The following is a 14,963-nucleotide window of genomic DNA, read 5'->3' as shown; positions in this document are numbered from 1 at the left end:
ATCATGATTGTTTTTTGACCTCCCTTTGTTTTTGGTTTACCCAAAAGTCCTCCATCCTCATCGGGTGCCTTTTCCATGCAAAGAGCATCAGACAGCTCACTGCTGACGTCCTGCATCTGCCGTCTCATCCTACTCATCACCCATGACGAGGTGATGATTGTCAATTAGCTATAAAAGAAGAAGAATAAACCTTGCCTTCCAGCTCAGTTCTATCTTTGCCTACTTAACTGTTGACGGCTCATCAGTCCATCTGTCAGTCTCCCACTCTACCTTTTATAGCACACTGTGAGAAGCTCTCTCTCTCCCTGAGGGAGAAGGTATGTGATATCCTGATAAATGAGAAACACCAACTGCTCCTACTGTTTTATAAAAGAAATGTGAACCTCGGTGCCTCAGTCTATTTCCACACGTCCTAAAATCTCCCCATGAATCCCATGCTCTCTATAATAATATTTAATAATAAATAGTGTATTTCTTTTATTTTCTAGCACTCTACTGTTTGACAATCATGACGATGTACACGAATAACCACTATAAAAGCTACTCTTCTATTCATGTAGACATTAAGGCGTGTGCTACAGCCATAGCAATATTCTGATGATTAATATTGAATGTTTCTAGGAAAAATAAAAGCGTGCTGTGCAAGCAGAATACAGAAAACTATTTAATATTGGCTTTAAAACTTATCGTCTGATATCGGCTACTTTGGTTTTAGCTTTTTGGTTCAATCAGAAGACAAATGAACTTTCACAATATATATATATACAGTCAGGTCCACAAATATTGGGACATCGACAGAATCCTTTTGGCTTTACACACCACTACAATGGATGTGAAATGAAACGAACAAGATGTGCTTTGACTGCACACTTTCAGCTTTAATTTGAGGGTGAACGGAACGGAGCAGGAATAACAACACTTTCTATATGTGCCTCACACTTTTTACCCTCAAATTAAAGCTGAAAGTGCGCAGTTAAAGCACATCTTGTTTGTTTCATTTCAAATCCATTGTAGTGGTGTATAGAGACAAAAAGAAGAGAATTCTGTCGATGTTCCAATAAAATGCATTATTATTATTATTATTATATAAATGTTTATATATTTTGGACAACAAAAGAAGACATATATCTGGTGTGCAAATTATTACGTTAATTTCTCTACAGTAGAGACTTAAAGACCTCTTCCTGCGTTCTTTCATGAGCTCACTCTGGGAACCCGGAAGGAGAAACTTTGGGGGCAAACAGATTAATTCATTCATTGTCTACCTCTCTATTCTCCACACAGTCCTCATCTTAAGGCCAACACACAGACACAAAAAAGCACCCACTCCCAAACCTACACCCATGCAAACTCCATGCAGAAAGGCTCATTTTCAAATTGGCCCTGTAGAGTTAGTGGGGAGGAAAAAGCTGTCTCTGCGACAGAGGAACGTTGTCTTGGTTTATAACATACAGTGTTGGTGTGACAGAGCCTGAGGAGGACGAGTGTCACATGAGTCTCATTATCGTGAGATCAGAATGAAACATAATAAATCTAATGGGGGAAAAAATGTACGAGGGGGATGTCCGACAAACATCGTGGTCATTTCCACGGTCACGGAAACTGCCTCTCATGTAAAACCAGGTCTAAAGATTTGTTGTCACAACCTGGATTATTGCACGATCGGAGCTGCTTTACTGTACAATTCACCAAACATGAAGACGAGAGATGAAATGAAAGCACAAAAAAGCTACGAGTCTACGTGACAGGAAACAGTAACCATATCAAAGAACTCCCTTATGAGTTGCATTCTTCCACTGAAAAATGTACTGTAAGTTCAAAAGAATATCTTATGAAAGATCAAATGTCTCTTCTGAGTGACTGGACGACTTTTCAGTGACATGGTCGACATAAGATGAAACTCACTCTTCAATGATCACTAGATATGAGCAGATACGAGAGCATGAACACCATGTGACTTTTCATCTTCTTTGGCCTCGGCTTTACATCCTCAACACAAAAAAAAAATAATCACACTGACAAATACAGTAAAATACTTCACTTCCACCTCTCCTTCACACTGTCATAGCGCGTGGATACACACTTTAAACTTCATAGTCAATAAAGCAGTGATAAAAAGAAAAATGTCAGGTGTTTAACGCAGCTTTTTGAACTAAAGGTCATTCACTAACAGCGTTGGCTAAGTCATTTAAAAATTGAATATATACTACAATATTGCTTTCTTCACTCTAATGTCATTCTCTCTTTCAGTCATGAAAACACTGAGGGTTTCAATCCATATGTTATTTTATTTAATTTGATCACTTAATTATGTGTTTATTAATGTGACTACGGTAAACAGATATTATATATTAGTTACACTAACAAAGGATACTGGGGAATTTAAAAGGATTTGGGGCAAAAACATAGAATCGTCATCCAGTTTCATAGTACTGCTCATATATCATTCGCGTTAAAATCTGTGTCAGTTTCTTTAAATTTTATTGCAAATTTCCAGTTCCCTTAATTCCTGTGGAGAGTTTCCGATTTGGAATATTTCCCAGATTCCCAGACGAAAGTTTCCAGGGAAATTGTCGGGAAATTTCCGCCTCTTTGCAACCCTATTTTTTCTAACATTTCAGCCTGACTGCAAATATTGTCAAAAAACATGTTATATTACTTATTACTTATTGTTACCAGTTACGCCCACTTTTGTAATGGTTACCCCAACACTGTTCAATAATATTTAATATAAATATCATTTTGCATATTTTGGGACAGGGTGTAAGAAAAACTAAATGTAAATGCATTATATTTTTATGTAGTAGTGTTATCTAAAGTATGTATCACTATAAACAAATTTAACACAGTCTTAAGGACATTTCTTTAAAGCTCAATTGGTATATATATATATATATATATATATATATATATATAAAATGTTTTATTTTTTTATTGAATACTGTCATTACTATATGATATAAATCCCAGAGCGACTCAACATTGAAACCTCAGTAATAATAATGGACATTAATCTGCAGGGCGAGTCGTCTCAGCAACAAGACATAGCAGCCTCGGGGCTGCCAGTTGCATCCATCACTGATATCACAGGAAGACATTACAAACAACAGCGTAAACAGCCATCTGTGTTGTCAAAAGTGCCAGCTGATTCACACTGATATCCTCTCTCTCCCTCTTATCCTGTTAAGAAGAAGGACTTGGCAAACACCCGTCAGCACTGGTTGGTGAAGCGTTTGGAGCTTAAACTCCGACAATGTCGTGGTTAACACATCACAGTAAATGGACCTGCAGATCAGGGTCTTTCAGCTTCAACAATATGAGTTTCTTATTGGTTAGTGATCAATTTAAAGCAATAAATAATAAAAAAAAAAACACCTACAGTGCAGTGGGGGTTCCTAAATTGAGTTGTGGACAACAATGTGGAGAGGTTTTTATGATAGAAATGAAAACCAGTATTTATTACAATCTTATGTTTATTATTTAAGATACCTTTTTTTTAGGCTGTTTAGGGTCTTTAATTGAGGAATGAACAACTGACTTTACATGTACGGCTTTATCTAGGGCTGCAACTAAGGATTATTTTCATCATCGATTAATCTGTCGATTATTTTCTCAGAAAATGCTGAAAAATGTTGATCAGTGTTTGCCAAACCTGGAAAATGATGATGTTCTCAAATTTCTTGTTTTGTCCACAAACCAAAATGATTCAGCTGTTTAATGATTTCTTTGTCGTATGGAGCAAAGAAACCAGAATATGTTCACATTTAAGAAGCTGAAACAATCATGAAAAAAAGCTTCAAACTGATTAATTAATTGTCAAAATAGATTAATTTAGTAATAGATTAATAGATTAATTCCAAAAATGATGCACTGGATTATTTCTTTGTCATATAGAGCAAAGAAACCAGACAATATCCAAATTTAAGAAGCTGAAAAATCTGAAAACTTCCTTAAAAACACTGAACATAGTTGATGATTCATTTAGTAATCGATTAATCGAGTAATTGTTTCAGCCCTAGCTTCATCTATAGACTTGGTAAAGGGTGAAGGGGACAAGCTTAAAAGAGGGCTGGGTGGAGGGTTATAGAATTCTTAGAATGCTGAGTTAATGGACTTTAGGAATAAGGTCTTAACTTAGCGTGTCTGTCGCTGCTTGAACAGAAAAACCAGGGCATGGCCGGAATACAATTCATCAGCAGACGGAGCGAAACACGAGTTAATAATGAAACACACGAGCAACACAAAGAGGGTCAAAACTGAACAGGTGATTCCTGACATCACATTCTCAGGAGGGTTAATGTGGGTCAAGTGCACAGAAACTGGGGAAAATTAGACAGGGCGTTATTGTAATTATTGCAGCCAACACCAAGCAGAAAACCCAAGTTCACTCGCAGATGATTTACGTTGATGTTGAATTTCCAAATTAGAACATTTGCATGCATTGACAGACAGCTGGCAGAAGAGAGTCCATAGAGCACACATGTATACGGACAGATTGGTTATACATGTATTTCAAATCAGGTATCAGGATCATTATAATAATAATAATAATCATCATAATCACTTGTGTAATTAGTAATTATTATTGAAAGTAAATTCATTTACCATCTGTGTTTTGTCGTGCTCTCCATCCTTCATCATGGAGAAAACAACCAGAGAATGGAGAGGTGGGGGGTGGAGGGATTGATGGAGAAAAACAAGAATAACAGATCTCAGTGCAACTACAGCTCTTTCAAAATAAAATGTACACTTCCATTGGAGTGCTCGGAGATTATTCCAGCACCACAAAATAAAAAAAGTGTGTCAGAAAACATTTAAGCATCATATCATATCATATATCAAGTGTTTAAAATCAAATGAAGGTTTTTGTTTTTCCAGGAACATGAGTCTTCACTCATGTTTTACACCAACAACTGTGTCATTACACGGCTAATGTTAGTTATAGACAGAGTTAGAAACAGCAGGAAGAAAATAAGTGAATGTAGAATGATGAAGTAAATGAAAGGAAAGGAGAACTATGTCGGTTTTTTTAATTGGGACATTAAAAAGGTTAATACAGTATTCTGCCATTTGTGTGCATTTAGTATTCGTGCCGAGTCAGGAATAAAAAGGCAGTTAGTTTAATGACAGATGTCTTTGACACGTGAATTTCTTAACCTGAGAGATGAATCAAACACTATAGGCGTTGACTGAAGTATTCCTCGTGTTAAATGCAAGAGCGTTGCTATAATGAGCCTTTTTACCCTTCACAAATAGCTTCCATTGACTCAAATTAATTGCAATTCTGAACTCGCTTGTTTCTGCTTTGATGTTGGACGAGTAGGAAAAAGACGGGAGAAGAGGAGGTGTGTGTGGACATGAAAGGTCAGCGCCGTGATTCAATCCCGCAAAAATTCTACACTACTGTGTGTGGCGTGTGTGTGGCGTGTGTGTGCACGTCTAAGTAAAGCTCAACAAAAAACACCCACTGTTCCACTCTGACCTTGGATAAGGAGACTTGATTTAATTTTCTGATGCATAAGAAGAAAGAAAGAACTGAAAATGGAGCTGAGCTTCCATAATTCAAATTAATGAATAACATGTGACTACAAAGGGCACGAGTGTAAGTTAGTGGATGCCTTATATGTGTAGAATAAAGCGTGCAGCAGGAGATTTTCCTGTTAACATCTAATATTCTCTCCAAAAATGACACAACTGCATAATATATATCATCCAATGTGTCCAATGATACATGTATGAACACTTTGCAGGACTTCAGATGTTGAAATGTGTCGATTTTAACTGGTCTGACATCATAAAAATAGTCTAGTCACAGTGAAAGCACACAGTGGTTAAAACTACTTTCATATGGAAGGTTAATCGTGTAAAATCAGTCTCGCTGATTGTGTCTCTGCAGGTTTCACAACAGAGACTCATGCCTCTGTGTTTACACTGAAAACTTCCTGCATCTTGTTTCTGTGCTTTAGGTCATAACGGCTGTAAATGTTGTTTTGTGTGTTTTTCGGTTTCACTGCGTTTGTAACTGCTACGAGCGCTCGCTCGCTTCAAATAAATCCTGAATAGACAAGTAAAAACATTGCGAGCTAACACTTTCATTACAGTCCGACACATCGATAAACTCCTCTGCATGTGTGAGTAAGCTGATCTTGGCACAGTGCACAGTTTGTGCACTTTCAAATATCAAATCCTCAATAGTTATTTTTAGAAAAGAATGTGTTTTTTTCCGTGATCACAGACCTGTAGGACCAATGGAGTCTGCACAGGCCAGACATCTGGCTCTTGTGTGCCAGACCTGGCCCCCCAGCCACTGCTTGGGGACCCCTGCATATTCAATCTGTGCATGACCTGCTTTAATTAAAGCTTCTGTGCATCTATAAGCCAAATGCAAAGGTATTTCTACTGTATATGAGTTTCTTTATTGTGTGTTTGGATGAACTGACTTTGATCAGATGTTGAAAAAAATCAGCATCGGCCATTAAAACAAAATCCTATCGGTTAACCTCTAGTTTTATCATATCATATGATTCTTTATAAATGCACCACTACTTCCACCCCATCACCCTGTGTCATTAACGTGCGAAGATTAACTGTTAAACTGTCTGTGCAGAAATCTGTGTAGACGCCTTCATCCGTCATCGACAAGCGAGTGGGTTTGAGGGAAGTGAAACCAACCTTCAACGGCCCTCTTGAAGAACACCTTGCAGCTTCCACAGGTCACAACCCCGTAGTGGCATCCAGAGGCGTCGTCTGAACACACCAAACAGATCTTTTGGGTCGGCCCACTGGACTTGGCTGGGCCAGGCACTGAGGAACTGCTGTTCTCTCCCGCTCTGGGCGATGAGCTGGAATATGCAGACACAGAGACAATAGATTAGACTAAAAAGTGTTATCAGTTACAATGATGTACAGGTGTACATGAGTTAAATGCAGAAAAACTGAGTTGCTATCATTGCTACCAGGATAATGTGCTGTTCAAGTAGGAAAACAATCCTGACATAATTTTTCCACTTTTTATGCAGTCTTATGGCGCCACATCAAACAAAAACTAATTATGATGACACAATCGCCACCACTGTGCTGTATGTGTAGTTAACTAAGACAATGGTAAGTAATTCCAAGGAAACATGCCTCAAAACGAAACTGTATTGAGTTACAGAAGCGGGTAGAGGAGTAGAGACTAGCCCGGACATGACTTCAGCTCTCTAGAAATGAATCCTAGTGAATCATTAGCACTGTTAACAGCTCGTCTGTGCGGTGACTAAGCTCCAAAGTCGGCTGCGGCGTGTGAGCACGTTGGTCATTCAAGTGAAACTAAACGTTTTCCTGCCAGTCGCAGCAGTGCACTTGACATTTTAAAGGTCTGCTTCGATGTTTTCTTTCCCAATTTGCATTCAGTGAAGCCCTAAGCCTCCTGTTCTGCTTCTGTTCTCTGAACCAAACATTCTTCATTAAATGCTGGTGAAACAACATAAATCTTCGCGTTCAAAACCTCATAACTTGTACTTGTACTCACGCAAAGTGTAGTATGAGAACTATTGCAAGTTTCCATGTCACAAAAAATGTGGCAGTGCATGTATGACCTGTCCCAAACACTGAAAGCCTCACTCTTAGAGACATAAAATCGTGCACCAGTGAAACCACAGATAACACTGCGTCTGCATCTCAGTCTATTACATTGTAACAAATTAGGTTAGCGAGCAGATTAAATCCTGCTTTGGCCTCATGAGAAGCACAAGTGCACTGACACAGACACACAAAGACCCGTCATTATCCCAGACCGTCTATTATTAGTCCTAAAGTAACTGTGTCACCTTAACTGCTGAGTGAAGCTTAACTATGCACTGACGACCAATTTGTCATAATGTAAGCTGTCAACAGAGGGAGAGAATCTGAGAGAATGTGGGTTACAGGGGTGTGTGTGTGTGTGTGTGTCAGGAATTTGAAACCATGACATGGGCTTCATTCCTCCCCTTTTTCTCCCTTAATTGTTTGGATGGTTGAAATGATAAGTCTGTCACACAGAGTAGGCTTCACCGCCGCTCCTCCCTCCCATTTGTATCCGCAAACAAGCATGACCTAAGTGTCTGGTGCTGGTGGTCATTGGAAAGACAACACTTGCTTATGTAAACTGGACGGGAACCAAGGGGAGCAGAGGTGGCAAGACCCCGGGAAAGACAAGCAGCAAAGTCGATCCATTGCTTAAAGGGCCACTTCGCCCAGAGATAAATGTGTTATTTCATCATCACACAGTGGATCTGTTTTCCCACAACAACAGAGGGAGCTGGGATTGAAAAAAGATAAATAAAAAGTCACGTCCTTCAAAGAAAATTAGATAAAAGATCTTCAAGTGGGGAAAAAAGTGGGGAAAACATCCCTTTTCCAAGCAAATGACTGCAGGTTTGACAGTAGGTGAAACAGAATACACAAACACAGTTTTACAGAGGGTATAAACACAGCAAAGTGCCTGGAAGGAAACTGAAAATAGAAATATATTTCCTTTTGGAGTCAAAAATCAAAGCTAAGAAAGAAGACAAGCTGACGATTATCCAAATATGAATGTGGTCAAAAGTGCAGCAGGGCAAAAGGTTTATTTAGACCTTAACCACGAGTCAGCCTCAGACCTAGAACGTCTCATGACTTGCAACTAAATGACCACGTACATATATATATATATATATATATATATATATATATATATATATATATATATATATATATATAAATAAAAACTTAACCTCATTTTCTGACAAACATGCTAAACATGGCTGCGACTACATATGCCATTTAAACAAAGTGGGACCATGGCAGGAAAACCTACAGAAGACACCTCTGTCAAATCTATAGTCAATAGTACATACAGGTCTTAACACAGCGATTAGATTAATTCTAATTGCATTACAATGACATGAACTAATCCAAACAACAAACAATGTTTTGCACACACAATGCTTAAGACTTACTCTGCATCGGTGGCAACAAGGCACATTTTGCCAGATTATTTCTACTATGCAGCGATATTCACGCTGGACTGTCTGTCTGGTAATAATAGGGTGTTTATAGAAAGCTGTCCTTCTTTAACCTCTGTAGTTGGGGAGTGTGGTGTCGGGTGATGGTGCTCCTCTTTCTGGCACGCTCGTTACTTGTCAACTTAAAGCAGCTGTTGGGATTTGAGCGAAGACGTGTGTGCAGAAAGAAAAGACAATGAAGCATGAACTTTAACCTATAGTTATTATGATCACATGAGTTTGGTTCACAATTGATAGTGCATAATGAAACAATGTGAAACAGCCCACTCTGTGGACGCTTTAATTCAGAGGTACAAGGAGCTTGTGAGACAGAGGTGAAGAGAATTGAGCGGTTGGGTGGGTGGAACTGGTGGAGATGATTCCATACATCAACCCATTCACCCACTCCTGCTCTTACTCACATGCTCCTCCTACAGGCTCCGAGCTACGCCATGCAGTTTCAAGCCTTCATACTGGACTACAGCACAGCAAACAAGTGCACTCACTCAGTTTCTCACATATCACATATATTATGTGATATATCATCAATACTTCCAAAAAAATAAGAAGAGGACAGCTCTTCTTTGCTGCTCAATCGCTGCCCACATTTCCTTTCATGTGTCCTGGAGCACATTTAAAAAAAGACGTATCAGGCAGATGTACCAGAGAGGTCTGAGGCACCGCTGCAGTCAGTCACTTCCTTCACTATTTTACTTCTGCTTACAAACATGTTGTTTTCCCTGCGCCGCACGCGATAACAGCATGAATTGAGACGACAAAGAGGTTGTTCAGAGACGCTCAATCGGCCTTGGCGACAAGAATTCAAAAAGAAAAATATATCAATTAAATGAAATTCTGCTGCAAAAGGCCACATGTGCTGGAGACCTTGGTTGGAGAATGCACACTCTCCTCTATCACCAACCAAATAGTGAGCATCTTTTGTGGGCAATTGATAAATAATGCCATTATTCTAGACATGTATTTGAATATAATAGAACTAGAACATGTGGAAACTGTCTGAACTGGGCTGACCCACTTTGTCACTGCGACGACAGTGGGAACCGACGCCAGCTCCGTTTTTCTCTTTAACATCAAAGCTAATGTGTGGGAGCAAAAGGTATGTGGACCGTCAATTAAGTACTTAAGCATGGGAAAACTAGGCATTTGTGTCATTTCATGCCTACTTCATAATATGTGACACATTAGTACTGTGTAAAAAAAAAAATACTGATCACAAAAATAAAAAAATTAAATTTTTCTTATGAGGGAAAATGACACTTCTGACAGTTCTGACAGTACGCCAAGAGCTGGATAATAATTAAAATATCCCCTGCCTGAGGTGACCTTAAGGCTCTTCGTAAGACCGTTTACTGCACATGTTCCATGTCTTTTTGTCCCTATAATACATTTATCGTTACACTTTGCTGTCCCTAAACAAAAGCAGGAAAGTCCCTTGTCGTTAAATCGCACTTCACAATAGTCCTGATTTTGATTCTTTTTATTGGAATGCAAAACAACAACAAACATTGAAGCTCTCTAACCAACAACCAACCTATTTAAATCAACACTGATGCTTGTACATACTGTACTGTAACAGCACACACATTTACTGATGAGAAACACAACAACGACTTAACAAGGACTGATTAACACCAAACTTTGACTCACTAAACATGGATCATGATGTAGATCTGGACTAGGGCTGAAACAATTACTCGATTAATCGATTATTATTAGATTTCTAAATGAATCGTCACCTATTTTGATAATCGATTTAAGATTTCTGATCATTTTAGCTTCTTAAATGTGAATATTTTCTGGTATCTGCTCCATTCAACAAAGAAATGTCCTACATTTTCTGACATTTTATCGACCAAATGATTACTAATAATAATCTAATTATTATTTTCAAAATTCCTGTTTCCAACACACTAGCTGGATCTATTCTATATCAAATTCAGTGGGTTATCCCTTGGGTCATGCCCCAACCTTTCCACACAATATCCATGAAATTAGTCCAGTTCTTTTTGAGCAGTCCTATTAAAAGACAGACAAACAAACAAATAAATAACGGATTGATCTTTTGTTTCTGGTTACCCTGAGAGAGGAAAAAAAAAACGCACAGGAATGTCACAAGTGTGAACATGATAAAATCACATCGTGAAATAGATGGAACACATGTGCCGGCACATGTAAGCGTGTTGAGGGAACATTTTCAAAGAGCATGTGATGCAAGCGCACACATGGGAAGCACCACTGGCCTCACAGACTTCAAAACCAGCGCAGATGTTTTCATGTGACTCGAGATATTTCTCACATGTCAAACCGACAGTAATGTGTTGTTTTCAATGTGTTTTGACAAAACACTGAAGACGGTCTGAGTGCACTGAAATTACAATGGAGATGTTATTGTATATTCAAAGCACACTGGATATACTATACCTTAGCTGCAGTGGCACACTATACGGTTTCATTTTCATGTGCAAAACAACCCCATACAGATATATTTATGATGATGCAATACCATTTGTCATATCTGGTCGTAAAATCACAGCCTAGAGTGTAAACCAGTATCAGTATCAGGCAGATGCATGACTGTATTTCAGACCTGTGTCAAACGCAGTCTAAGAAATCTTTTTAACGAACTGATTCTAATGATTCAGTTACACTGAAAACAACTGCTTTACAAGTCACGAGTCACTCGTTTGTGTGAGTGTTTGTGTCAAGGCAGTTTCATGCAGCCGTGTAGCTCCACCCACGTTGAGTAAGTGCTATTTTAGATTGATAACCAACCTAAACCAAGCCGTGCCAAGGTGATCTGGGACCAGAGGTGGAGAAGGGGCTTTAGATATGAAGAGTCAGTCAAAGATGTTTTAGGAGGACTGCTTGTGGAAAGAATACATCTGATCAGGGAACAGGGACTGCCTGAATAAAATATGAGCCACACACTGGTCAGTCAACGTCTACACATTTACAACAGCCACAGGTTATAATACCTCATCAATAAACACAAACACTGAGCTCACAAACCTCTCCCTATCTTTGTTACAGCAGGCAACAAAAGCCAAACCACCGTCCCGACTCGTGACAGCCAACAGCTTTGAGTCATGAGTTAATTTTTAACCTCAAATAACCATTGCGCTAACGCAATTTTAATCAGGTGGATATTTAACACATTATGTAGCCCCCAAAAAGAGCCATGCAGAAACTCACCACTGCCCACACATGACATTTCACACAACACGTCTGAGACCATGTTAAAAGTCACAGACGTTTTCCCACTGTTCATAAAACTGGATCAGGAAAAGATTAAGTATTAGAAAAGTTATATCCATGGAATCTTAACACAAAGGGCAAATTAAAACGACCACCCAGTGGTTCTAAGCCTTCGTTATCCAACATTTTTCAGCCAACACAACTTTTTTTTTCAAACACATACAACATGCCCAAGAGGCCAAAAACACATCTTATGATTTCACTGTGACCTTGAATTTTTTGAACAATGCAAGTTTTTTACTGCACCACAATGAGTATTTTATATTTATATCAAGAGCTGGGTGAGCTCGACTGAACCCACCATTTTACAATGGACAAAGTCAACATATTTAGCGTTTTCATGATGACTGAAGGCTACAAAGGTTCTCCAACACAATTACATGGGTGTCATGAGGGACTTTTTGGATGCAACTTTGTAACTTTGAGTGCCAACATTTCATCCTAGAGTATGAGCAAATGTTTAAGACAGATTTGAAAGGATGAGAATTTGTATTCACAACAATAGGACGGAAGGACACGCTCACAGTTATGTGAGTTTCAACGTCTCTGTCAATCTGTCAATATTGATAATTATCACAATAAAATGTCATATAGTTTCAGACCTTTTCAGTCTCGAGGTGCATCAACATTTTGATATATTTAATCAAAGTATTCATCAGAATATGAACTAAAAGTAAATTAAGAAAATTGTTTAATCAATTTGAGGAGAAAAACATGCTATACTGTACTGAATAGAAAAAAGCAAAGACAAAAATGTGTCGCAGATTTGTTCCTTCCATTATGGTGTTAATAAGTAATAGCATTCTCTCTATAAATGATGTGATTTATTTAATACTGTACAGCCCTGTTGTCAATCATTATGTGTTGTGCCTTTTGAAATCGTCATTGTGCAATTTTACTGATTTACTGTACTTTTCCTTTCCTGTCTTTCCTGCTCTCACTTCCTCTTTCCGTCACATTTGTTCTCTCTCTCTCTCTCTCTCTCTCTCTCTCTCTCTCTCTCTCTCTCTCTCTCTCTCTCTCTCTCTCTCTCTCTCTCTCTCTCTCTCTCTCTCTCTCTCTCTCTCTCAAGTCATTCCCCCTCTTCCGCCTTCCTCTTCACCCCCACCTCATCTGCCTGTTATATAATATGTGTATTATTGCTGCTCCCACCCACCCACACCCTCCACCTCCCCCCTCCCTCTTCTCGCTCAGCCTCTCAGCCAATCCAGAGTCACTACAGGCAGGGAGTATGGAGGAGGTCAGGCGAGTCATGGGATTATCCAGCTCACCTACCCGGAGACAAGCGTACACATCATACAGTATGTGTGTGTGTGTGTGTGTGTGTGTGTGTGTGTGTGTGTGTGTGTGTGTTGATTTGCTCTCTAAATGACTGAGTGGAGCCTTTGGTTGCTAGAGAGGAGCACAGCTATAAAGCTACCCTTGTTTCAGAAATCATCATGTGATTGTGTGATGGCTCCCTCTTTTCTTCTCTCTCTCTCGCTTAAAAACTCCCACCCCCTTCACATCTGAGTCTCTGCGTCTCCTACACACTGCTGTCACTTCAATCATGTCATAGCATTAGTCTTTTTGTTTGTTTTCTTCCGGCATTACTCTAAGTCCAAAATTGGTACAGTTGCTCTCTCAGGTGAGGCAGAACTCGGCGGCGAGAATCAAATAAAGCAGTGTTAGGAGAGAAGTGACATTGCAAAAGCTGTTGATGAGGATGTTGGGTTATGGATGAGTCAATACGTTGTTAGTAGAGTTCATAGAATCATGTCTTTCTGCCATGGCCTTGAATTTTTTTAGGCTCAACTTGCATGCCTTAATACATAATATATTCTATTTGTAAAAACATGACGCAGACAGGAGCGACAGATCAGAATATGCTCGTATTATTCTCAAGGTAATAACAACACTTCCTTTCAAATCCATCCTCACTCGCCACCAATCGTTGAGAAAACAGACGTCTATTAAGACTGAATCCAAGGACCTTTTTATTTTTTTGTTGAGGACAGGCAAACAACTATGTGTGAGAGGGTTGAGTCAGAGCGTAGGAGAAGTGAAACCTGATAGAAACAAGTTTATAATTCAGACTTCACTTTGACTTCCTCTCACGCACATAGTGACAGTTGATGTTTTTATGCTGCTTCTGCTCCCATCACATTTTCAGCTTTTCAGTTCTGTCCTGCTCTCTCTCTCCCTCTGTTTCCCTTATCTTAAATACACCGGCACAGCTGCTCATAAAGAATCATTAGCAAAGCAGCCAGGATGACATCTCATTAACAGTCATTTCCACTGTGACTGGCAGCCAACCAAGGGACTTTTAATCAAGATTCTGAAATAAATCCATCAGTCATTGCCTTTTTTTCCTCCCCCCCTAAACACAACTGTACTTTACAGCAAAGTGCTCGCACATAACACAACACATAATGTGTGTGTGTGTGTGTGTGTGTGTGAGACATGAAAATGTAGGACATACAGTAAATGATGTACAACGTGATGCTAATCAGCACAGTGTCCTGAAAGCAGCCGAAAAACCAAGACTAACCGAAAGCTCGCCGCTAACCAGCATCACAAAATAATAAACACAAACAATGTCATTTTTGTGGAATGGTGTTGTAGTGAAAAACACTAACCCTATTCCATAATAATATGATCAACATTAATGCGAATATTTAGGAGACAAAACTGCCACTGTTT

At 39.1% G+C, this 14,963-nt stretch overlaps 1 protein-coding gene across 1 annotated transcript in view; it reads right to left on the bottom strand.

Annotated features, from left to right (window-relative positions):
• The window catches only part of LOC310944149 (glucocorticoid receptor-like), a 51,450-nt gene that overhangs the window by 11,683 nt on the left and 24,804 nt on the right, over window positions 1-14,963 (bottom strand). Inside the window, exons 3-4 of the mRNA XM_083909848.1 lie at window positions 6,673-6,842; window positions 4,606-4,632 (exon numbers count right to left, since the gene is read on the bottom strand). Coding sequence (XP_083765974.1) covers window positions 4,606-4,632; window positions 6,673-6,842 — 197 coding nt within the window. The remainder of the gene's footprint in view (window positions 1-4,605; window positions 4,633-6,672; window positions 6,843-14,963) is intronic.

Source organism: Microchirus variegatus (assembly GCF_963457635.1).
Source record: "Microchirus variegatus genome assembly, chromosome: 2".
Classification (NCBI taxonomy): domain Eukaryota; kingdom Metazoa; phylum Chordata; class Actinopteri; order Pleuronectiformes; family Soleidae; genus Microchirus; species Microchirus variegatus.
This window is presented reverse-complemented; position numbering and strand designations above follow the sequence as displayed.